At 44.6% G+C, this 27,022-nt stretch overlaps 1 protein-coding gene across 1 annotated transcript in view; it reads right to left on the bottom strand.

Moving 5' to 3' along the window:
* nrn1la (neuritin 1-like a) overlaps positions 1-25,477 on the bottom strand; it is an 88,218-nt gene extending 62,741 nt beyond the window's left edge. Inside the window, exon 1 of the mRNA XM_037105827.1 lies at positions 25,236-25,477. Coding sequence (XP_036961722.1) covers positions 25,236-25,293 — 58 coding nt within the window. The 5' untranslated portion in view covers positions 25,294-25,477. The remainder of the gene's footprint in view (positions 1-25,235) is intronic.
* Between the last annotated feature and the right edge of the window lie 1,545 nt (positions 25,478-27,022).

Genomic DNA, 27,022 nt, shown 5'->3' with positions numbered 1-27,022 from the left:
TTCTTTCTGACATTAACCTGACGTCTGGTGCCAGCTGGGCGCCGTATCTGCTCCGGCCATCTGGCTGGCTGAATTACACCTGCGCACTGACACAACCCAACCGCAGGTACTGTAAACATTCGAAGGTGGCTGCGTACTGCCTGCCAAGAAGTAGGAGAGAAACAGAAACGGTGCCAATGCATCAGCGATTTCCTTTTTTTTATTGTTGGGGGGTTTTTTTTCTGAAAACAAGGGCAGGAACAGGAAAACATGATGATATTTCATCCGGCGCATATTTGGAAATGTAACTAAATACGCATTATGTTACTCGGTACAACAAAAAATGACCCGATTAGTCAAATACGTTACCTTGTAACCAACACTGATGAACACTTGAGTAAAAGCCTTGAAAATACAGCTCAGCCTGAGATTAAAAATAGCTCTCAAATAGTATTCCAACTTTAAGTGTAGGTGGGTTTACCCTCCACTAAGTTTCTGGTGCTGCGCTGCATTATTTCATCACACCGAGCGGCACGTTACTGCCTAATAAAGTTGGACAGGAACACATCCGATTTTCTGCATTTTTTGGAAATATTCAGAGTTCCGTCGATGAATATGTATAAGGCTCGGTCTGAACCGCGGCGGCACATGTGTAAAGTGAATTCCTCCAGAGACCGGCTCTGATGGGTACAACCTCACGCTCACAGAAGACGATCTGACGGGGAAAAATCTCTGAGCAGGAGTGACTGATGCACTTATCTGAGGAACAGAGAGTGAAAGAGAAAGAGGGAAAAGCTGGGGAGAATTTTAAGAGAGGACCGCGCAAAATGGGAAGAAAGTTAGAGGAGGCTCTGGGGAAAGCTGGGACGGTGGAGTGAGAGAGAAAGGTTGGAGAGGAGAGGGGCAAGGAGGGAGGAAGGCGGGGGGGGGGGGTTGGTGGAGGAGGAGAAGACACCTTGAGAAGGAGAAAGAAGAGGGGGAGTGAATGACAGACGGCGGAGGAAAAAGTGCCGACACTCAAATCAGGTGCAAGTTTTCTGCCGTGGAACTTAGTTCAACCTAACTGTGTCGCAGCTGTGAGGGGAAGGAAAGTGCAGGGAGACAGAGAGGAGGCAGATACAGAAGCGAAGGAGACGGAGGGAGCGAGGAGAGAGATGGAGACGGACAGAGAGATGCAGAAAATGAGACGGAGACAAAGTCGTTCTGCCACGGCGAATATCTGTCAGTCTCTCGTTTGCGACAAAGAAGGCAGCGATGTGTGGCCATGATTGTTCTTGGTGATTTCCCTACTGGTCCCGCATGCACACACACACACACACACACACCATTGTAAGCGTCAACAACACACACACTCGGAGCACCGCGGTAGTGATTAGATAGGCCTTTGAACGAATGCCTCTTGTCGAGTAATGCCTGTTCACCTTTCAGAAAAGTGTGCTTGCATGCATGCGCGGGTGTGGGTGTGTGTGTGTGAGTGCTTGCGTGTGTGCTTGTGCCAAGTGGCTGGGGATCCTCCAGGCGTTTAAAAGCTGAATGCGTCCCCCGGCCTGCGCGAACACACACACACACACACACACACACACAAAAAGACGCGCACCTCAGTGACTGTTGCACCTCGGGAGGCGGAGGATCTAATCACTTTGGCAGGAAGCTTTTAACATCAGTGCCAGTGTTTTATTCTGAAGAGCTGCTCCCATCAGCCCCTCTGCGCATCACGGCGGGGCCTGACAATAGAACAAACGCGCCCGGCCACGGGAGAGGAGCGAGGGGAGTAGGGCCACAAGAAGTTTTCATCCAAAAATTGCAAAAATCCGTCAGCCGTTTCTGAGAAAAGGTACCCCTCATCATGGAATATAGATGAAGTCTGAAGCTTATAAGTAATGAATTAAATGTCACCGGTGTCTCAACCTTTTTGCATCTTTTAGGCTGCTTGACTTGACAGCCTTCGTTTGCTTGTCCTCCGCCCTCCGTCAGTTCAGACCCGGCTGCCAGGTAATTAAAATCAAATTAGTGTCAACTTTCTGTCCAACTGATTCCAGCTCTTTTCACTTGTCTTTGCCTGATGGCTGTGTCAGCTACGTGGGCGTTTAACTGCAACCTGCTGAGCAGTAAACTCGATTCCTCGCGGCCACGTAAAAAGAAATCAGGGGAAGATTAAATGCTTACAAAAACATTTGCTAAAAGTGAAAAACTAAAAATAGCGGCTGCCCTGTGACTGGCTCCGCCTCCGAGAGGTCCGTTTGGCAGGAGCCGAACACTTAGTTAGTGCCTTTGAGCAGAAGCGCTTCAGTTTAAAGGAGTTTGTTTTCATTCCTTCATGCCAATCCCGGAGATAATTACCTTGTTTATATTCCGCTCTCTGTGGCCGTTCATCATTCTACCCAAATCTTATGCAAATGCGTCCACGCTCTAATTATCACGGTTTCTGTCCAAATTATGCACAGTTACAATGTGCGCTTTATTCAGTACAGTAAGTGCCTATGCAGCGTTATGAGGCGGTGTGTTCAGGAATACACAACATTATGTAACAGCCTATCAGAGAGCACTGAAATGGCACAAATAGAGCTCCAGACTGCACAGCACGGCGAGGAAGCCTCATCATCCGTCGCCACACGGAGCACATTTAGTTTATGTGGCAGCGACGCAAAGTGGCTCCTCGCATTAAAGGAGAATCTGATGATGCTCTCTGCGCCAAACTGCTCTCAAAACAAATATTGAAGCGTAAATCTGTGACTCTTAGCGAATGTGACGGAGCATCTAATAGCGTCGCTGCCGGGAGGTTTACATCTTTATCTCCCCGCGGTGGAAATTTGATTTGACATTGTTTAGTCTGAGTTTATTGAAATTGGGTGTTAGAGGCGGTGGCGCGGACCTGCGTTAAACAACGTGGGAGGACAACAAATGCGCTGAGTGCTCCAACCGAGGGTTCGAGCTGTTTCGGGCAAGCAAAACAAAATCCCGAAGGAAAACCATCAGCGATCAGTCACCAGGTCCACTGATTGAAGAACCGAATTCTGAAGACCTTCACGCTATAGTTATTTCTGCGATGATGCCGGAAGGCCGCTTCATACGGTTGAATGATCAGGTTGTTTTTATTTCTCTTCTGGGGCAGCAAACGCAACACACAGCCTTTCGGTAACGATTAAATTTCAAACTGAACTTATTTACACACTTCATGGCTCATTAAAGCAATGACAGTGTTGTCTAACACCATGAGTGAAGGAAACAAGAGAGCAGGGAAGGAACTTGTGATACTGGGAACATTTGTAAAAAGAGGTAAAAAAGACGAAGACTGGATGGGGAACGTAAAACATGACACACCAGGAGAGAACCTACAAAATAAAACAGGAAATAACGGAACTAAAAACCCATTTTTATGACACAATGATCAGGTTTGATAATCAGCATTAATCCATCAGAATTAGTTTAACCCAATAAAATAAAGTTACCCACTGCGTTTCACCTCGCACGCACACGAGCACTTAAAGCCTCACCTCGCACAAACGCGGCGCAAAACAGCCCCGCACAGGTGCTGCTGTGGTCATTTCATTCTTCGCACACGCCGGCCTTTGCGTAGCAGGAGAGCTTGCGAGCGAGGGAGGCGGGATTGTGCAGAGAGTGGGAGGAAGGAGAGGTGCAATCCGGTGTGCTATGTGGGGGGGGAGTCTTGTGCAAGTGTCTCCCAGGGAAATTTCCCTAAGCATTCCCAAGCCTGAAGAAATGTGCGGTCCCTCCACCATGTTCTGGTTTTGTCCCATGGGTGGTCTTCCAGCTGGGTGGGTCTGGAACATCTCCACAACGTTGCCCCACCCCCCGCCCCCCAGGAGATGACCTATCGTGTTTTCCTCTGAGCTCCCTGTCAGATGTTGAAGCTCCTCACCCTTTCCTGATGCTAAAGGAGCTCTTTTCAGTGGCTGTCATCCTCAGTCTCATCCCTACTCCACTCGAAGCTCATAGCTCATGAAGTTGTTTTTTAAGACTTTAACTAGACTGACTGGATAATCACAAGCTTCTCCCTCAATCTCGGTTCCCGTGACAGTCCAGTAAAATGTCTACATCACCAGCTGGTCTGTAAAACTCAGGTTCTATGGTACACTGACCCTGGTCTGGGGCAGAATCTTACTGTTGAAGCCCGTTGTTCTCTAGCAAAGCACCATGGCCTCAAATCTGGAGGACCTGGCAATGTTAACACAAAAAGTCTTTGTCAACAGGTCCAACTTCATCCATGCTTCTCATCAGCAGAATGTGGATGCTAAATGTCCACGACGTTGGTATTGGGGGACAAAGATTTTGTCTCTGATACGGGATTACTGTGTGTAAGCAGCTAGTGTTACTACACAGCCACAAACAAACCTCTGGCCAGTGGACTAAGTTACATGTTTGCAGCTAATGCTGCTCACTCCGAGTCCTTGTAATCTCATATGATTTTCAAATCAAGCTCTAAACCTGACCTGTGATGTTTTTTTACCTGGTTACTAGGAAATGAGCCACGTCAGCATCTGTTTTCACTCCCAATTCAAGTTGAAGCCAGCCCGGCTTTGGTCATAATTTCATTTCGACTGAGGGCACGCTGCTGATAAAACCTTTGTTTTCTTCTTAGTATGACTTTTTAGTGGACTTTGTGTGGTGGTGGGCCTTTTTTGGCCATAGCAGAATCCAAACACTAGTTTGGGTCCACCACGATTGTCTTCTTCCCGTATTTGAGTCAAAAACCTGACGTCACGTCCGCAGGACTGCGCGGGAAATTCCGACCATGAATTGCAGTACATTGTGCAGCACACAGCCTGTTCAAGGTAATGAAGAGATACGTGGGTGGGCTCCTTCTTTTTGGTTTTGAGCGCTTCATCACCCATTAGCATTAAAAAACTTAAAGTGCATGTTTATTTTTTCACAAATCCTGCTCCATGTCCCTTTAAGCATCCAACAGGCAATGGTCTACAATGGTGTTTTAGTGTCTTTCAGCTCATCTTCGTTTTTTGTTTTTTTGTCTCACAACATTTCCTTCATGCTCACTGCTCTTATTGACATTTCATAACAACAGTTGTTTTCTGTGCAGAAGCAATAAAAGTGATTGTACACTATCTGCCCGCCACAAACGAGCAGAAAAACAAAGTTAGCAGCCAGCTGGTGAGCATAGCGGAGCGTTTACTAAAGGTGTTAATAGTAGAGCCTGACTCACCGGTGGCAGGGTGATGTGAGGTCACAGACCTATGGATCAGTGACCCAGTTAATCTGTCAAATACTCCATTCAAGAACATTTTGGAGGGAAGTGACTTACTTCCTTATTTGATTAGTTAAACACTTACTGAATATATCCAGGCTGACCTCCCCCTCTCCTTTAACCTATGACCCGAGTGACCCTCAGAGTCATTACAGCCACCAAACACATTTTTGTCCTTTTCCCATGAGGCACGGAGTATTGATTTACAATAAGTTAACATGTTTGAGGAAACACAGGCTGCTTCCTAATTTAACAGAATATAGATGTGTGTGTTGTTCAGTAGTGGTGTTGCAAGTTTAACTCCATTTCTCAGTCGCATGGTGGTAGTTTTCTGAATGAAAAAGCAAAAAAGGCCATTTTCTTGCCGTTTCTTTCTACTTGTGATAAACAGAGGTGGAAAGACTACTGGACATTTGTATTCAAATACGAGTATTTACATGACTAGAATATTACTCAATTACAAGTAAAGCTGCTGGTATTAAAATAATACTTAAGTAAAAATACAGAGTATTCCTCTCAAACGTTACTCATTAGCTACTCACTGAGTATTAGTTTTTAAAACATTTTAAAAGCAACTTTTTAAACATTGCTGTTTAATGCATTATCAGAAGCAGGCATTCAGTCAGAGGGGTTTCTGTTCCTCCAACTCCTGCTCTGTTCTGCTCGGTGGTCGTGGTGAAACCTGCCGGTGCCAGCATGAAGTGAATGTCAGAGGGGGCAATTCATTTTTTTAATGATATAAACTAATTCACCCATCACAACATAACTGTAGTGTTTCAACACAAAAGAAAATAAATGTATTAATCAGAGCGCCAGCAAACAAGAACAAGCTGACCGATAAATATTTTTTGAATCTCATTGTCAAAAAGTTGATGCGAGAATGGATGGGGGAGGGACACTCTGCTGTACTCTCTGCCGTGATTGGTTGTCATCTTGAAACAGCTAATCAGAGCGGCCCTAAATGCTGTATGGTAAGCAACTGGACTCATTTCAGTTCTCATCCAAGAGACCTGGCTGGGTTGTACTGCAAACAGCCGCGATACAGCTGTGCTCCCACCAGAAAAAACACCGCCCTCTTCAGCTCACGCAGCTAGAGGTGGGCAATACTGCAGATTTTGGTATCGATCCAATACCAAGTAATTACAGGGCCAGTATTGCCAATACCAATACTTTTTACTTGAAAATTCCTGATCAGTGAATGATTTTGTACTTTTGCCTTTAATTAGCTGATCATGATGATGATGATGATGATAAAACACAGGACAAAGATTTTAGCCAAATAAGAAAATGATATTTAACATAATTAAATCTATAATCTGCATGTAGCTGAAATAGGAATACCAAAATTCCTTCAACAAATACACAGAAGGGTTATTATATTCTTATATTCTGCCATATTCATACTTCAGAGTGAACCTGAGTGAGCGGAGTGAGAGAGGTGTAGAGGAGCGCTGCACATAAGGACAGAGAGAGACGCTGCCATCACACAAACTCTGTGAACAAATACGAGTGATTTGCTGAACTTACAAAAAAGAAACTGCAACAAAAATAAAGATCTCATCGCGCTAGTATTGATCTGATACCAATACTCACCTTGGTATCGATACTATTGATATTTGGATCGATCTGCCCACCCTCAGCTGCAGCTGTCTCTGGGCCGGGCAGAGCAGACAGGAGGGGTGTATGGGAGACAGCCCCTCAGCTCGCACACCTAATCATAGCAGAGCGCACAGCAGAATCTCAAATAGAGGGGGCAGAAATACAACTGAGGGGGCTAAACCCCCCTCGGACACCTCGTGGCAACGGGTCCAGCCTGCTGCACCGTTTTCGTTTGTCCGTGTGTCAGGGTTTCTATTGGCCTGTTCGTGATTGGATAGCCTTACTGACTACGCAATTGTAAGGTTTAGATCAAATCAAATTGTAGTCAGTACTCCAATCCAAGTAAGAGACTTTACAGGTACACTGAAAAATGACTTGATTACAGTTTAAGTTACTTCCACCCCTTTTAAATAGGGTCAGGCAAAATTAAGTTAAAGTGTCTACAGACAACATTTTCCTAATGACATGCCACTCAAGTGAAGTAAGATGTTTTTGACAAATACACTTTCTGATCCTGATTTCGACTTTCTGCGGTGAATTTCTAGTAGATCTTAAAGGTTAGAGGAACATATAAGGGATTCTGTAGAGAGATAGCTTATTGTTGAGTCTATTATTGTGCATTAGGTTAGCGATTTGACAACCTGTGAATGATACTCAACCATCAACTGTCTTTCTCCAAAATTGTTTACGTGCGTTAACATGCACACACACACACACACACACACACACACACACACACACACACACACACACGGACTGGAAATGGAAACAAAGGACAGCAGATTGGATTCCAACACGGAGGGAGTTCCACTTCATTCTCTGCCCAGGATGCAATCACTCCTCCAAAATTTGACATAAAAAATAGATGTTTGCTGTTATATTAATGTTTAAAATGTCATATTTTTAACCTTCATCTTTAAACCAAGCTTTTCAACACTGCATCACTCATGATGAGGATCGCATCAACCTTCACACTTTCATTTGATTATGTTAAGTTATCTATGGCTGACTGAGTTACACGAATCAGTTCACAGGGCCGCACATGGACTGTAACAATTTCAGCCATTTTCTAAACTAATTGACAAATTGAACATATGTCCTACTGGCGTGCTCTTGGGCAAAGCACTTAACCCTGTAACTTCCCTCCAGGGGCGCTGAGCTGTCCGCAGCGATGCCAGCAGCAGATGGGTAAATGGAGTGACTAACGCTCTGCAGTGGAAATGCATCTGACCGACGAGAATGTGAATCTGATAAAACACACCTCGCATGCATACACATGGAGCTGATGTTCGCAGTCCTGCAGCAGAGGCCGCCGGTCGGTGCATTATTCAGCCTAAAAGCTTGTAAAGCAGAGCTCACAATGGAGCGGTGATGAAAGTTTGATGTTTAAAGAAACAGTTTAGTTTGCCTGTGTTATGTAAAGAAGCAAAGCAGCAGGCAAGAGACGGGGCGTAAGACGGGAGGGGAGAGAAGAGAGAGGAGCCGCAGCACAGACACGGGACACGAGGACAAACACGATGAGTGACAGTGAGGAACAAGAGCAGAGAGAGACGGAGAATCCTAGAAAACCAGGAAGCAGAATGAAAGAGAGTGAAATGCAAAGCAACTAGACTGTGTGTGTGTGTGTGTGTGTGTGTGTGTGTGTGTGTGTGTGTGTGTGCGCGTGTGTTGTGTGTACAAGAGGGAGAGGGAGAGAGAGATCTCAGATGAATTAATGAAGCGCTCCCTGAGGCACAAGCTAACATCTCCAGATGAGACACAAGTTACAACCTCTCAGACCAAACCCGAGTCAGCAGAACAGAGAGGAGGATTACAGGGCAGAGACAAACAGCAGCCTGCAGCACACAGCACAGAGCCGGTCCTCAACCCAGACACACTCTGTGGCCTGATACTGCTCTGGGATGAAAATCTTTCTACCTTAGGAAAATGACAACTTTTTTAGGAAACAAGATGATGGAGAAAAACAGTCCCGGAAGCTGTGGTCCAGCACCTTGGTGTAACTTTAATGGATTCAAACTATTTCACTTACTTCATTTTCCTGGAAGACTTGTTTTAAAGTGGTCTAAAAAAAATAAATAAATAAATAAAACAACACAGCAGTGCTCGATACAGCTCATGAGGCGTGTTCTCCTCTCAACTGGTTTGAAGAGATGTTACGTACACCCTCAACAGCACACGGTCTTTGAACCCACTGCAGACAAGGTGCACGCTAACACTTATAGCTTGGCAGCTACAGTGAAGACTTCAGCTTGTAAACAGTGTTTATTTCTGTGTTCTTCTCCATTTTATTATACAATTGCAGCATCTTGAAATTTGCATATTGCACTCAGTCATATGGTGATTTGGGTAATATTTTGATAGTCCAACCCTAATCAAGACGTCAGGTCTTCTCTGTTTTTAAATACAATCATTGACCACCTCATGTGACTAAAAAAAAACCCCTACATATATCTTTGGTGAGGACATTTTAATCGGACGAGAAAGATCTTCATTGATTGATTAATTGATTGATATTAAGTCATAATCAAACTAAATGAATCTCGTTTTCATGACTGAATAAACAAACTGACTTTAAAGGGGCAACTGAGTTTCAGACTGGCGGACCCTGCCACCTTTCTAACTTCAAACAGTGTTCTGGGACCTGATTTTCCTCTGAGAACACAGTGTTTGTTCACTTATGGAAAACATAAATATTCCTGAGTTTGTGTTATTACTTCAGTAATATTGCAGTAGGAGTCTGAAACACACACACTGCCCCTGTAATACTATATTGATCTTAAGTGCATCTTTTTACAGTTGCTTTTGAGTCCCCTTAATCATCAGTATGATGTGAAGATTGCTTCGAGTTTGTCTCCCACAGTTAATTACTTAATTACCGACGCCTGTCGTTTTTAAATCGACCTGACATTTGAACTCGACATAACAGGAGCAGATGCCTTGTATTAGTCTTCAGCGGCGTCCCATTCGGATATTAGCTCGGTCAATTATCATGACAAATTCTGTAATCATCGCTGTTATGATCGATCGTGTTGTTGTTGTCGTCCTCTTTGATGTTTCCCTCGCCTCTCCACGCTCCACCTCCTCCCTGCCTCTCCGTCTAAAGTCAGAGGAAATGAAGCGTGCTGTCCCATTGATCCGGCAGATCACACACGCATGCATACACACAGAAAAACGCAGCAGCTCTCACTCTCCCTCTCCCTCACACACACACACACACACACACACACCGCCCTCCTGTGAATAAGACAAAGTGGGAGGTATATTGTGGTGGACGGAGCCACTGACCTCCTTGTTGAGTTAATGAGCTTTTATTGACTCCAGCACCTGAAGCTGCTGCTGTAACTTATCACTGTTAGCACCTCTCTCCCCAGACGAACAGCGCACAGGGGAGCGAACGCACACATGCAAGCGAACACACACGCGGGCATCTGTTTGCATGGGTAAAGATCCATGGAGATGCAGGGACACACACACACACACACACACACACACACACACACCTTGAGCTCCCAGTGTGTAAACCTACAGCAGCTCAAGTGATTCAAAAACACAGAAGCACTCCGTCAGCATAAACAGGGCTTTAAAGGGGCCACTGTGTGGTTTTGGAGAAGAAATTCAAACTCAGATTTATTTTTAACAGGAATGAGGTAATAATGCAAATTCAAAAAATAGATTTGAAAAGTGGCAGGGTCCGCCACACATGAACAAAGTATAAATTGTGGTGTAACAAAGAAACAAAGTTTGTTTAATTAGTTTGTTTAGGCAGAAAAAAAAATAAGTCAGTGAAGATCTTTCTCTTCTTAGGGGCGGCTGCAGCTCGTCTAGAATTCGGAAGGTCGCTGGTACGAATCCCCGGCACCCCCAGCTGCACGTCGGCAAGTGTCAGTTGGCACCTTGCATGGCAGCCTCTGCCATCAGTGTATGAATGAATGTGAGAGCGGCTGAGCGTGACAAGTGTTGCAAAGAGCTTTGAGCGCTCTGTGGACTGGAGAGGCACTAAAGCAATGCATGTCCATTTACATTCACACTCAAATGTATTCCCCAAAACTACATAATGCACCTTAAGATATAGTTCATAGTTTGTGTACATTATTTCTGTCAAATTGTTAAAGACTTTGTATTTACATACTTCTAATTCTACTGCATTAATCCGATATTTGAGAGGCCCTATTGTGCATTTTACTCCCTTATAATAATTTGACAGATTTAGTCACAAGTTACTTTACAAATTCAGAAAACAATCAGTCCACTCATGAATTAGTTGATGGACAGAAAATCAACTTGGAGCTGTTCTGATCAAAGTACATACACTACATGAGTGACAAACATGAGGATTTGCTGCTTGCTTTATTTGAATTCTTTTAACATATGTTTAATGGTGTTGATGTTGGACAAAATGAGCATTGTGCAGATATCTCTTTGACCCTGGAAAAATGTGAAGGCATTTCTCACTACTTTCAGAACTTTTCACAAACTCTACAATGAATCAGTCCTATGAAAATAGTTCAAACTATTCATTGAACCCAGAGGACAGAAGATCTTTTGCCACGTGACGCTGGCAAAACAGGAAGTACGGAAGCAACTTTCTGTATCTGAATTCATCATCTTACTTCTTTGAACTTTGAAGATTTGAGTTTTATATTACTATTACATTATTATATTTCTGCCTCTGGTGTGTCAGGTAGGTTATGAATGCAAAGTCAGGATAATAAAAGATATAAAGATACAAAAGATCCTGACTGGCATCAGCAGCATCAGCTCTTCTCATGTCTCGTTATTATCAGAGTCTGATCATATTTAAATACACATCTGAAACAAAGTCAGCATTTAACACTCACTTCACGTCTAAATCAAACCTATTTTGTTTATCGTGTAAATGAAAGAAGACACATTTGAATTTTTTGTAATCTGTGCAAATTATTAACCAATAAATCCACCCTCTGTCAAGGTTTCATAGGTTATTGTATTTTTCATGGAACTGGACTTTGGAATTATGCCTTAAACTTCTAATATCAATCAGCAAATCTGTCCAGCTCAACACCATGTCAAACTTTATCTTAAAATATTGATCAGAAACTTGAGCACAGTGTCAAAAATGAATAATTACAACAGGTTTCGCAAAGGTAAAGAGACTTCTGTCGCAGGTCACTGACTGCTTCAGGAAGGACCCGGCTGACGGAGCAGCATCCACACAGACGGAGTGAGAAAAAGCAAACACCGGCAAGAAACAGATCAACTATGAATTTAATTTACAAGGCAACTAACACAGGAGCGACAACAGCGCACCACTGCCCACTGAAACGAGCCACGAAGTTCCTCCCTGCAGTCATCCTCCTGCTTCAGACCTGAGTCTCCATCTTGAATTCACTTTCATTCTTTCATTTATCTTATCTCTTCTTTAATTAGTGTAAGGTGACACAGTGCAAAGAAAGGGTGACAAATCGAAAAAATTAGACTGGGAGCTGCGATCCTGTCATCTATTTTAGTTTAGTTATTTCCTGTTTTATGTTGAATGAGACTCTCTCCTCATGTGGCATGTTAGTTTTACACTTCCTGTATATCTCAGGCCTTGTGTCAGTGTGACAAACATAATTAGTCCCTGTGATGTTGGTCTGTTTCCCTGTTAGCTGTCAGGTTGTCTGTGTCTTATGTTTGTGTTTCCTACTTCTTGGAGCTTCTTCTTCTTCTTCTTGCCAGTCTTTGTTTGGATCCAGCTTAACATCATTGAAGAACAATTTCTCCCAAAAATGCAATTCTTTAATTTACCACTCACTCCCATGCCGATGTAATGCCGCCTGCAGTTTCGCAGTCGAGAGACTGATTTGAGAAGATGTTCTTTGCACTACGTTTCAAGCAGATATCTTCGCTGTAAGATTCTAAGCTGAACGTGCGCGCTTCGCCTGAAGTGTGTGCACGAGCAGGAGAACGCTGCAACTCTGTTTTTGCTTTGAAGCTCCAGGAATGTTTTGTGGACTACGAAACTTCACCTGACGTTCCATCAGAAAAGGGAGGTGAGTAGTTCATGACTGAATTTCCTTTTTTTGGGTGTACTAAAGCTCGCCTTTTGTTCCTAATACCTCGGGTCCTTTGTCGCAAAAACCTGACGGTTGACAAAGTTATAAGACAGAGGTCACAAACAGGCAGACCACAGTCAGGGTCCGGATCTATAACTCAGCAATTATTTAGAATGAGGACATTTTGACAGAGTGTTTGGACGAGAGGCAGCAGTCGGATAAAGAGGTGAGTTAGAGAAGAGCTATTTCACATGGCGCGCTCTAGAAAGAGGGGAAAGGACTTTTTTACTGTTCGGTCTTCCCAGGGACACTTTAAAACCAGTCTGTCTCATGTGTCTGAGACCGTGGTTATTATTTAAAGGAGCATCGTGAAGCACCACTATGAGATCACAAAGAAATAAAGAAAATAAACATAGTGGAGCTCGCAAAACAAGGGAAAGAATAAAGAATGAAAGAAAAAGAGGAGCAAGAGCTGTTCTGTTGTTAACATTGCTGCGCATTTGAATCTCAATTCAATAATCCTGATTTAGACCTAACAGTCACAGGGTATACTTTGAATTTGTTAGTTTGTGTGGGAGGACTACATTTAGACGTTTGTGTGTGTTTGCGTGACGATGTGTTGCGTATTTGTGTGACCGGAGGAATGTGTGAGGAGGAGGAGGACGAGAGAGGTGAAAAAATAGTGAAGAAAATAAAAATAAAAAATCATCCGAAGGAAGAAAATGGGGTGACGTGTACCTACACACACAGTGTATATTGATACTAATAACACTTCGAGGCAGTGACGTCGTCACAGATCATCTCTCAGCTGGGAGGGTTTAGGACGGATGGATGGATTTTTCTCTCATCGTCGTCAGTTGAAGTGAAATTCAAATCTGCCATCGCGAAAAAAAGATGAAAGATGCTCCGTTTGCTGCCGACTCCTTCAGTCTGACACTTCACGTCTGCTCCCTCAAGACCACAAACACTCACACACACACACACACACACACACACACACACACACACGCCAAGACGCAAACATGAAGCAGCCCTCCTCTGGGAACAAACTCCTCTGGTGTATACAGCGCTGAAATCTAATCCTCCACCTCCTGTCCCGCGGGCTGAACGTTGTTGTGTGTTGTTATGCATCCACAAAAGGACTTAAACGCATACATGTGCATTATTAATGGCACAACAATCTGAGTGGATCCTTTTAAAAGCGCGTGACTCAGCTCCCAGTCAATAATTAGCTCTGTTTGCGCGCGTGCGATGGCGCTGTGTGATAACCCGGGGATGTGTTGGTAAGAGTGTTAATTTTCCTCCACATTTACATTTCAGAGCACTCAGTTTATTAGGACTGGACCTGTGGCTGTGCCACTTTATCAACACATTTGCATATGTGTGTGTTTACGGCCATGTGTTTGTGAGTGTGTGTGTGAGTGTGTGTGTGTGTGTGTGTGTGCTGTACGAGCGTCTGGAGAGACTCTTGTGCTGTCTGACTGTCCGCTGCTTCGGCTGCACTTCTTTACACTCTGCTGACCAGGCAGAGTGTTTCAAAGCATCTATAACTCTAACGTAATGTGACCGCGCGTAGATTGTTTCTGTGATTATGGCATCTGTTAAGTTATTGTGATGACACGGGGTCTTGTTTAGAGGAAATTGAATATTAGACTTTGTGTTGCTTTCAGCTCACTCTCTCCGCAGCTTCCCATCCTGCAGACACTTGATTTAAAGTTATGCTCCTTAAGATTCTCGTATTCACTCTCTGTTTTTTCAATATGTGGCCAGTGTAAGGGCTCGGTCACGTAAAGCCAGTTGATTGCACAGATTATCACTGCACTGCAAAAAGACCAGAGTGGCAGGAGATGTTGGTGTGTGTCCCTGTCTCTCTCTCCTCAGTTCCTCCTTCTTGTCCTCTCTCTACTCTCAGTCTTCTCTGGTCCCATCCTGGGACCTCTCCCTCCCTCTCTCTCTCCCTCTCTCTCCCTCTCTCCCTCTCTCTCTCCCTCCCTCTCTCTCTCCCTCCCCCTCTCTCTCTCTCTCTCCCCTGGCTCTTGGTGAATTGTTCCAGATGTTTCAGACGCGGATCTTTGCCTTCCGACAGACTCAGCCTCTCCTCTCGCCTCTCTCTTTCTCCATTGTCATCCTTGTCACGATCCGACTTTGCGGCGGCGGTGTCCCGTCGTATTGGTGTGGAAACCAAGGGACCGAGTCACTTGACGTCACCTCGGATCTGCATATATTTTTTCACAGTGTCTTTATAATTTCGTCTCACTGATTATCCATGCTGTTTCTCCAAGTTTAACGTTCAGACCGAGAGAAACCAAAAGTTTATGGTGCGTTTCATTTGGTCACCATAACTTATGGGACAGAGTCAGAGAGTGGGGAAGGAAGTCGGCTAATAAGACTAAACGTTAAACATGACTAGAACTTTAAAACATTGCCTCCTCTGTGGTAGTGTTCACGTTACACGCTAGGCAAATTTCTGTACTGTGCATTTCCAGCCCACTGGATAGCAAACAGGGGAACGGGGCAGCTGTAGAACATTATAGAGAACTACAAGAGGAAACAGAGTGTGCAAGAGTTTTGACAGCGCTTTAGAAATAAGTTCATAAGGTGCAAGTACACGATGAAAAACTCAACCAAGGACCAGACATCCCTTTTAAACAGTTACTGACGTGTATTTCTCCGAGTTTTTTTGTAAATAAAATACAAAGTGATGGAAGCGAGCACCAGCGTCTCACAACGTTTGAGCTCGGGTTGTGCTCAGGTCACCCGTTGTTTCTAAGCGTCTGCGGAGGTTGACTCAGTTGTGAACAACTCAGGCAGACAGACAAAAGTGTCTCCCTCGGCCTTCACATCTTTGATGACTTTAGTTTGATTTTCCCATTGGCTTGCTCGTCTCTTTCTTTTCTTTTCTTTTTTTTTATTACCGTGTCTGGTTTATCTCAACTGTCTGGTTTCAGCAGGAGTCTGCAGTTGCTCTTTCAACTTCTCCTCTAAGCCTCAGAGCCCTCGGCCCTGCAGCCACAGGCCTGGACTCTGACTCCGTCCGCCTCACCTTCCCCGCCGCACCGCAGACACGCAGGCGTCCATGCATACAAGCACACACACGACCCAACACACACACACACACACACACAGGCACGCGGGGGCAGGTGCGCGGCTGCATATACGCTCATCCACCGAGGCATGCGCATCTTTTTTTAATGCTCATGTCACTTCACATCCTCACAGGTTTTGAACATTTATTCAAACAACTTCCTCCTTTCCTCATCTGAAGCAGGATGCAAACAGAAACACTGGGAAAGCACTTGAAATAAACTGAACGGCTCAGAAAGCTGCAAAGCGCTGTTGCTGAATGCAAATCAGTAACATCGTTACAGTGGTTTCTTTTTGGGAGATATAGTTATTTTTCTTTCTTTCCAAGAGTGACGTGAGAAGATTAATATCAGTCTCTTTTTTTTTTTCTTTTTTTTTTTGCTAAGTATGGAGCCAGAGCCCGGCGTGATTAGCTTAGTTTAGCATTACAGCCGCGCCGGGCGAAACAGCCGTACGTTGTGTCTCACTTGTTTTGTTTGTACAGGTTTTTGAACTTTTTCTGCTGGTCTTTGCTGGGCTCTGCTGCCAGGATCCTGACTCCAGGTTAATGCACATATGATTGATGTGAATCAGGGCGCCGTCTAGCTCAGTGGGTAGAGCTGGCGTCCCATGCACAGAGGACATGTCCTCACTGCAGCAGCCCCAGGTTTGAGTTCCATATGCGACACACTGTTACATCAATGTTGATTTGGGATGGGGGTTCAACTGCAAAGTAAGTTTTTATCACTATTTTTTTACACTTTGTAAACTTTCACCTGTATGGCTGTTTTTTTGATGGGTTCTCTTGCATGACAACTGCTCAAAATCTGCACGCTCAGGCAGCACTACACCTGCGGTTACAAATCGCTGCACTCGCTACACAATCGTAAACCTTTAGATGGCCAAAAATATTTTCAACATTTTAATACAAGCCTCTGCACATCTATGGCCATTGCCGAAGTATGAAAATGCCTTGATACAGTGTATGATGATTTAGGTTAACGACCCTGTGAAGTGGATATTACTAATACTAGGCATCTAAAGCCTTGAAAATGCAGTTATTATGATACTGTCTCACTTATGCGTCTTCCAGTGGGCCCTGGAGGTATCACCCATAATGGTTTCCCCAGGAACTCTTGTGTGTGTGTGTGTGTGTGTATATTCATCCTGTTTGTCCTGCCCGAGACGAGTACAGTATCAGTCTAAAGATGCTACATAATCTGTCCATTCATTACACTAACAGGCTCTATTACATTTCAGCCCATTTAGAGGAATCCCTGATTACATTTTGACAAATGACGACAGCGTCAGTTGCTGCCGGCCCCCCGTGTCTCTGTTTACACTGCTAATGTCTTCCCTCCCCTCTCCTGTGCGGGAAACAGACTTCCGCCTCATTCGTCCTTCAGCGAGCGGCACGCCTTCTGTGCACTCTTGTCTGTCCTCTTCCACTCCCGTCTTCCGTCCTCTCCCCGGTGGGTTTTATTCAAAGTTTCCAGAGTTGGAGGGGGCTTCTGCAGGATGTCCTGCGCTGACTTCAGATCGTATTAAATTGAATTGTCCGGAGGCTGTGGCCAGTGATCCATGATGGTTCGCCTTTTTCTGACAGGCCTGATAAATACAGGTCCTGATCTCTTTCTGCTGCTCTACCCCTCTCTCCATCCTCCTTCTCTCCATCTTACCAGCTCCGTCCTCTGTCTCCACTTGCCCTCTGCCTCTCCGCCTCACCTCCCTAACACTTCCTTTACTTCGCTCTTGTTCCGTAAACTGCATTGCATTTCTTTTTCTTTTTTTTTTTCTTCTACTTTTCTCTCTTTCTCTCGCTCCTTTCAGACTGAAAGCTAATGTTCCCTGCACCGCTTCGCTATAGAAGTGTGTATTCATGTGCGTGTGTGTGTGTTTGGAGGCAGACTCAAAGGCAAGGGCTCTGCTGACCTTGGACACACTGCGCTCTCCACTTTGCAAACAACCTTCCTATACGCTCTCTGTGCACACACTGTAGGATGAAATGTGTGTGTCGCGTGTGGAAGGGGGAGTTTTGGAGGAATGTATGTACGCACACACACACACACGCAGATGACACGTGCACTTGGATTCAGACACACACAGGCAGTAGAGTACGAACACACGGTAAGGGCAGGAGATGAATTACATTAGAGTGATTACAGTAGAGGACGGTGGCTCCTTCATACAGTAAATGTGTGGGTGCATGCATTACAGCGTCTTTAAACTCTTTGTGTGTGTGTGTGTGTGTGTGTGTGTGTGCCCTAGTGTGTATGAATATTCATGGTCAGTGTAGTTTTGGGATAAGGGGAAGAGAGTCGTGCTCTGCAGGTGCTTCGTTGCGTAGTGTTTTGTCAGAGGAACCTCACACACACACACACACACACACACACACACACTCTTCAATCTCTTAAAAATTCACAAGCACAAGCAAACCCCGTGAAGGCACAGCTGAATCCTGAACCAATAAAGGCAACTGGGTGCGTAGACAACAACATATGCATGCGCGCACACACACACACACACACACACACGTTTTTGTCCCTCATTTCAATATTGTCACCCTCTCCTTGATCTCCTCAAGAGGTGTAGGTGTGTGTTTGTGTGTGTATGCATTTAAGTAAAGAATGACTGTGTGTGCACGTGTAGCTAAGAATCTTTTGGGATCAAGACCGCTTAAACAAGCTTTTTGTGTGTGTGTGTGTGTGTGTGTGTGTGTCATGTATTACTGTCCTAACCATTAGTTTAGTTAGCGGACGGAAAACCGAGCACACAGAGAACATTACAGCACACACTCACGGAGACCGAGGGGGAGGTGGAGGTAAAGACGGCTAGAGAACATGTAGGAGGTGTGTGAGCAGGAGGCTGAAAGATGAGGGAAACATAAAGTCTGCAAACAAGACGGGGGAAATTAGAAAAGAGAGTATGAAGGTTGAAAATTCAGAAAGACTTCTGATTTTTTGAGTCCAGTGCAAGAAACGCAGACTCCGCTGCCGCCAACAGAAACTGGCTTTTAAAAAATGGCCAAATCGCACTAGTATAGTAGTAAATGGGATTAATTATCACATTCATCTAGTAAAGTGAACGTTGAAAAAGTAACTGAACATCCATTATTGTTAAAGTCAGGGGGAAAAAAAAACACAAGCGCAAGACACAAGCAGGCAGGTCATTATAGATAAAAAGCAAGCTTTAATGAAGAGCTGATTAAAAATCCAGAGTCTGAACTAAAACAGCACGAAATCAAAAAAAACCCAACATAGATACAAGATACAAAAGGAATGAGACAGACAAAAGAAAGAAAGAAAAACGAGGGAGCAGGCAGGAGCACATCCAGGAATAAAAAAGTAAAACAAATCAAAAAATAGAGAAGTAAAAAGCCAACGAAGAGCTGGAAACACGAGGAAACGGACTGACGCTGAGATACAGGCTGCAGAAAAACAGCCAAAAAAACAAAAAACAAAGACAAGATAAAAAAATATGAGGAGTAATATCTGGCCCTCAGCCTCACTGGTACAACAGTGGGTGATAAAGACAGATGAAGTTGAGCAAGTTAAGACGCCACTCGGAGAATACACACCCTGCACACACAAGGAGGCCTGCGGATTTCCACTCAGCGATCCTGCACAGCGCGGCCGCTGCACTGAACTACTGTTACACAGTCAAAGTTTAACACTGCTGCAGCGACTTCCTGATTTATTGCGTTCTGTGTGATGTCACACTGTGGCTGCAGCTCTGTATTAATGACAGCCATGGTTTAGGAGTATTGAAAATATTGTTATCTGCTAAAGGGGTGGGCTGCAGAGGAAAAAAAAAAAAAAAAAAAAAAGGTTGTGAACCACTGCATCAATTAGCTGTGATTGTTTCTGAGGCTTTAACAGCCTCTCAGTGAGCTTTACACCAGGTCCAGGACGCCACAGCGCACACAGTATATCTGAGCTGACAGCGGCGCGATCGCTCCCCAGCGAGCAGAGCTTCGATGCAACGAGCTGCTGATCTGAACGCCGATGATTCAGCGCGCTCGTGCTCGGCTGTGGGATTGATCAGAATCCGAACTGATGCGAAGAGGAGACGACGCGCGAGCTGCTACCTGCTTCATTTTTGAAAATCAGGGCAGACAGCGTACGTCTCCATGGTGATCCAACTTCAGAACTGTTTCAGAAGCTGTTATAGTGTGAATTGTACGGGTGCCAGTAAGCATGACAATCATATTCTGCTACCGGGGTGGATGAGGTCAGGATATCATCCAAACTGTGTTCTGCAGCCTGCACTGTAAAATCAAAATTACACTACAGTAGATTAATAATGTTAAAGACAATTTAAATGTAATAGTTTACCTGCTAATTCTAAAGTGACTGGTCTCCTGACTTTTTATAGTCAACTTTTAAAATGTACAGTGCAGATCTCCACTTTTCTGAGACATTAAGGGTTCAGATTTGCCTTCAGTCCAACAAAACTACCAGCCACTCATCGCTGAGACACGCTGTGATGTCACAGATCTGGGTGTGGGCCATCAGGCGAATCTGAGCTGAGGAATGCTGCAGTCCGGTGTTTGACTGTGGACGAGACAAAGTGCTGGTCCGACAGTCAAATGAAAGATTTCTTCATATATAAACGTGAGGTTCTATATTATGAAACTGTTTCTGTCGCCAGTTTTCAGCACAGATCTCGACGGTGAACACGGCCCAAGCTCAGACAGAAGCGGGACACTTCACTTCACCCGTACTGTGAAGGAGGAGCACAACAGCCAAACCATTCCCACCTCATCTTTGGGGCAAATCATTACTGAGATATTTCCTCACTTGTAATCTCATGGGATCACATGTCAGTCAATCAGCGGACCACGAGATGTGTTTGTCTGACTCCATGAGGAACTCCCCCAAGTCCTCCGATAAAAAAACATAACGACTCCTGGACATAAAGCAGCTCTGCTTTGATTTCAAACATGTGACGCAGGATTCACGCAATCACATTTATCAATAGTTTGGACCCCCTGATGAAAAGAACGGAGGGTGGACGGAAAGCAGTGGGAAAAAAAAAAAAGTGAAGGAGGAGATGATGAAAGAAGCAGAGAGATGAGAGATGGAGTGAGTTTAAAATGAAAAGGAAGAGCAGCGATGGCACGGAGATAAAAAAAAAAAAAAAGACTGCAGAGACGTGAGAAGTTAGAAGAAACGAGGAAATGAGGTTCGCTAGAAGTGAGGAAGGAAAGACGAAGGGGGGGATGAAGGAAGCAGGAGGAGAAAAGGGAAGGAGGAAGAGGATGGGAGGAGGGTGCAGTGTGGTGGACACAGCTGTGAATGTGTGTTCGGGGAGAGACTGTGATCTTTGAGAGCCGGATGGGGAGAGGAAGAGGGGGAGGAGGGGGAGGAGGAGGAGGAGGGGGAGGAGGAGGAGGAGGAGGAGGAGGAGGAGGGGGGGGGAGGCACAGACAGTTTTCCATGAGACTTTTAAACCTATTTTAATGAGGAATCCTCCACTTCATGTGTCTCTGCTGCAGTTAAAAAAGAAAAAAAAAGAAAAAAAAACACCTCAGAAACGCTGCAGTCGACCAACAGAGAGGGAGGTGTGAGAGAGAGAGAGAGAGAGAGAGAGAGAGAGAGAGAGGGAGAGTTTCCTGAGGAGAACAATTAAAAGCCAAATATAATCTCCCTCCAGCCTATGGACGGCTTTTAATGTGATTATTGGGGCGCTGATGGCGTAGAGCGGACACCTGCACCCAGGGGAGACCTCTCCGTTGCCTATGGCCCTAACACTCGCAGCTTGTAGAGCAGAGGCAGAGGAGACAGATATGAGATGAAGCTCCCTGTGTAATGAAACATGCAGTGTTTTCAACGCTACAGCTCTTAGATGAGGTTTTACCATCCATCCATCCATCCATTATCTGTACATTATATGTACGCCACTTAATCCTCTGCAGGGTCGCGGGGGGGCTGGAGCCTATCCCAGCTGACTTAGGGCGAAGGCAGGGGACACCCTGGACAGGTCGCTAGTCTATCACAGGGCTACACATAGAGACAAACAACCAGGCACACTCTCATTCACACCTACGGACAATTTAGAATAATCAATTAATCTCAGCATGTTTTTGGACTGTGGGAGGAAGCCGGAGTAACCGGTGAAAACCCACGCTGCACAGGGAGAACATGCAAACTCCACACAGAAAGATCCCAGGCGTCCCAACCGGGATGCGAACCGGGGATCTTCTCATGTCATTATCCGTAACCGCTTATCCCTTAGGTTTTACCATTTAAAAAAATATATATATTCTTATCAATTTTTTTTTTTTGCTTTTGAGAAAATGATGAGAATTCAACACCACTCTTTTGTCTGTGCAGTAAACGTGTAGCTTAAACCAGTGACAAGTTAGCTTAGCTTAGCATAAAGACCGGAAACGGAGGGACAATTCTGCTGGTTCTGCCCAAACGTAAGATGATAAACACATTATTTCTTGCTGGTTTGATAAAACCAAAGTGTGAAAGTGTCGGGCAACCATCGGAGACCCGGGGAAGTGACTGGTCTCGGCCCAGAAATGCTCCAGGACAGAAGCAACGCCGTTTTGCTCAGTGCTAAACAGCAATTGTTAGCATGCTTACACTCTAAAGTCAGTTGCTGTATTCACACACCAGTTTTGTGTTAGTTGCTGGTTGTATTGTTAATAGCAAACATTATCATGCTAACACTCTAAAGTAAGTCAAATGTTGATTTTCCATTAGCATGCTAACACTCTAGACTGAGTCGAATGTCACTTCTGTGCATCAGTTTTGTGTTTACTGCTTAATAGCAAACATTATCATGCTAACACTATAAGCTAAGTTAATTGTTTTTATTTTTTACACATTTGTTTGTGCTAAGCTCCTATTGTTAGCATGCTAACACTCTAAACTAAGTCAAAAGTTGTTACTTCAGGTTTTGTTTTTTAGCACTAACTAGCTAATTGTTACCATGCTAACATATTACATTTTGAAAAGTCAAGTGTCGTTATTATGCAGTACATAAGTTTTGTGTTAAGTGCAAATTAACAAAGTTAAGCATGATAAAATGCTAATCTTAGATGACAACCATGGTAAACATTACACCTGCTATAAATCATTATGTGAGTGTTGACCCTGTGAACATGTTAGCATCAGCATTTAGCTACTAGACTCTTGTTTGTTTGTCTAAGTTTTGCACACTTTGCTTTGTCGCCTGGTTGGTGGTTCATGCCTATAACTATTTCGTAGACTACCTCTGAATGTTGTGTTTCATATATTGATCAGTGCCAATACTGTCAGATCACTGTGATCAGATCGTGTTTAATATGTTGATAACATCACTGTAGGTGTCAGCATCCCAGCATGGTCCTTTTTCACAGCAGACTTTTTGACGCATTGTTTTTCCTCCTCTGACGTGTCAAAAATACCTATACTTTTGGTTGTGGCTTAATCAGAATATCATTTCTTTGTTTTTCCACGTAAGAGCAGCCCTCTCGAGGCTGCCGAGGAAGAGCGCCAAACCTGAAGCATGTTGAAATCCAGCACAGCTGCCACTCAAAGTCTTTATGCGGTTTGTGCCAGTATGTGCGCAGATTACATTTCCTCACGATTCCTCCCGTGAGACTGAGCGAAGATACATTGAAATAACCGTATACACTGATGCACTCTGTGTGACACACAAGGATAGGCGCTCTGTGTTGTAAAGATCCATCTGGATCAAAGAACGATATAAATACTGATCCAGTGAGGAGAAAAAAAAAAAAAATCCTATTTATATTTTTGCAGGTGTAGTTGAAGTATTGAGAGATGATTTTCTTTTTAATACGGTGCTTCTGATCTTCACATAAGATATTTTAAGGTGTTGTAAGTGATGTTTGAGTCAAAGGTGACAGGAATCTGCTCTGGGACACACCAACCCACACAGCAGCACACATCAGTGTACACTCATCATCATCATCTCTCTCTCTCTCTCTCTCTCTCTCTCTCTCTCTCACGCACACACACACACACACACACAGTTTGATAGGAACAAAGTAATAGCTCCATGTAAAAATATCAGCCCATATTAATACATAACGAGCCTGGTCTCTGCCTGTGTGTCAGTAACGTGACTGTGCTGAGTGAATGAGGCAGATGACAGACAGACAGCAGCAGCAGTGGCGGCAGCAGGAGAGTTTCCTGGTCAGGCTCAGATGCTGGGCTGAGCGCAGCCTCCAGAGACTGTGCAGGGCAGGGGAGGGGGACAGATGCGAATCATTTATCATTTATCCCCATCGGTGGGACTTTTTCTTTTTTCCTTTACCCCAACGGTGTAACGCTCCCTCGGGAGCCCTCATCCACCCCCCTCCTCTTCAGCGCTCTGACATCAGCAGCAGCATGGGATGATGATCAGTGGTGATGAGGAGGATGACGGCTTTTAACATGGATTAGACGTGTTTTCAAATTAGAAAAAGTCAGCGAAAGTCTAGTATTTTTGCCTAATTAAAGGACCGCTCCACCAATTTCACATGTCAGGTTCAGCTTAAAATGAAGAGCGGGGGGAGAAAAAAAAAGTGTCCTGCAGCTCCAAAGTTTGTGAATTTACCAACCGCATATAATGCATTATGGGAAATGTAGGGTCCTTTTTTAAAAGCTTGATTCACTCAAGGAGATAAAGATAAACCCGTCTTTCGTTAAGTGATCTGAACTTTATGGAAGTGCGATAGGAAACAGCCGGAGTGCCCCTTTAATTCAACATGCTTCACTTTGAACACACTCACAAATCTCCTGTAGTATCTCCCGCCTGTTTGAAATGAATGAATCTACCTATCATGCTAACGAACGTGGCTGGGCTCCGGCACTGAGAGACAGCGCGCGCTCTCGCTCTCTCTCTCTCTCTCGGCTCCGCTCCAGCTGTTCACCAGCAGCTGGTTGTCGGGCGGAACAGAGCCGGGAAGACGCGGCCACAACACGCTTAGTGGAAATCACGACGGCGGCGTGCGTAACGATCGTGGATCCAACTTTTAGGGAGCAGATCCTCTCCCGGCCCGCCGCAGTCACAAAAAAAGCTTCAGGCTGCTTTTACGAGCTCTCCCCCTGGTCGGATCGCTCCCGCATGTTCGGCGGGGCAGCTGCGGGACCCTCTGACTTGCAGCGCACAGAGACGCGGAGTCAGGTCAGGAAGGTCGGAAGGACGCAGTTTATGTCAGCTGAGAATCTACACGCGCAGAGATGAGACATTTAAAAGCCGGAGTCCAGGTATTGCAGCATCCGGTTACGCACAGCGGCGCGCAGCCAAAACTACTCCAGAAGCCCTGGCCGCTGCGGTGGAAGTTGTGCATTGCTGATGATTAAGAGTTTCGATAGAATCATATCAGTTTTTATTTATTTTTTGGCGGGGGTACTCACCCAGCAGCAAAGCAACAGGCAAGAAGAGGAGGCACGCTGAGTTCATCAGAGATGCCATGCTGACCCGACAAGTCGTCCTCCGTCCCTCACAAGTTTCACGGCTCTTTTTTTTTCCTGTTTTTTTTTTCTTTTCTTTTTTTCTTTTTCTTTTTTTGTTGTAGTTCACAGGAATTCCCAAGTTGCGGTTAGAAAAAGAAAAGGCAGCGCACCCTGTCCCGCTCCTCGGTGCTGCTCAAAGTGTTTCCCTGCTGTCCTCCGCGCAGCTCTGTGCTCCACTGTGAGAGGAGAGCAGCCACGGTGCGCTCATCCGCTCCGCTGAAGGGGAGGGCGCGTCCGTGCCGAGGAGGAGGAGGGGGGAGACAGGAGGAGGAGGGAGGAGGAGAGGCCCCGGTGGAGGAGTGGATGGACAGGTGGATGCTGGGGGTGATGTGGGGAATTCAGGTACTTCGCTTTGGTTTCATCGCAGGTGAAGTCCTGCATTCTGAATCCCATCGAAGTTAAAGTGTTATCAGCTAAATGTAATCCGAGTGTCGCTCTGCAGGGGAACTGTCCTTGTGGTTAAAGTTGTATTATAGATACCACTTTATAATAACCAGCACTGATGAATGGTACATTTCTATCCAATCAAACCTTAGTTAATAGTTATTTCACTGTTAACAAACAATGAAATGCTTTATAAACCATTCACGAAGCAACTGTTTATCTAAAGTCAGAACTGATGTGTAGAATAGTTTGTAAATGAAACATTAACTGGACGACCATTACAAAGTTGCAACTGATGTTTCTAATCCTCTGTTTAGTGAATGGTTTACAAAGCCTCTCACTGGTTGGTAACAGTGAGATAAATACTAACTGCAGTTTTATTATAAGGCTGCACAGATTCTACATGAAGCATGTTATTGTTACCACGGCTCCTGGTGTCTGAGAGTTACCAAACATAATTTCACCATTGAAATGGCTCGGTGTCGTATGTCTTAACCCCACTTGAGCGTTGAAGTCGAACAAACCATCTGAGAAGTTTAAAAGTGGGAAAGGTGTCTACGGCAGAGCTGGTAAGCACTCACACAAACCTATACTTTAATCCACGTCATTGTCAAGCACAAGCTGCTAAATAAGTGTTCGCCTCGGAGTCGAGCACAGGTAGTAACTGGCATCAAATGTAAATCCGAGCAGGTGCTTGTCTAAATTGTGCCTGAAGGGTAACTCCACCAATTTTGCACATTAAAGCGTGTTTACAGGTCTTGGGGAGTACTGCTACATCTGTGAACAAGTAGTATTGAGCCTCCTGTGGGTCCTGAAAAGGCTTCATGAAATCTGATAAATTGCCTCCACTCAGCGGCTAAGGTGAATTGAGGATTTGGAAAAAAATGCACTCCTATGGCACTGATGGACTCATTATGTACCGTTTAAAAACAAAGAGCAAAATCAACACAGCAGAACTACACGCATCACCTTTTTTATTCCACATTCTTCTTACTTCTTTAAACCTGGTGCCTACATTACCCACAGTTCTCCACTGAGTGACACCATAATGCAATCAGCAGCTTCATCTGGACCCACAAAAGCCTGTATACTACTTTTTTCACACATGCAGGAGTATTCCAAGACCTGTAAAGACAATTCAATGTGTTAAGTTGGTGGAGTTACCCTTTGAGAACAGTATTTGACTAACTGCATTAGTTACTCTGAGGACAGATGTTCACTCGCTCTCAGCCAGTGATGCTGCTGTAGGAAGCAGCTCACTTGAACTTCTGTCAGGACTGTTTTCTGGAAGAACGCAACATGAA

Source organism: Acanthopagrus latus, chromosome 8, assembly GCF_904848185.1.
Source record: "Acanthopagrus latus isolate v.2019 chromosome 8, fAcaLat1.1, whole genome shotgun sequence".
Lineage (NCBI taxonomy): Eukaryota > Metazoa > Chordata > Actinopteri > Spariformes > Sparidae > Acanthopagrus > Acanthopagrus latus.
The sequence above is the reverse complement of the archived record's forward strand: the minus strand, read 5'-3'. Positions and strand labels throughout refer to the sequence as shown.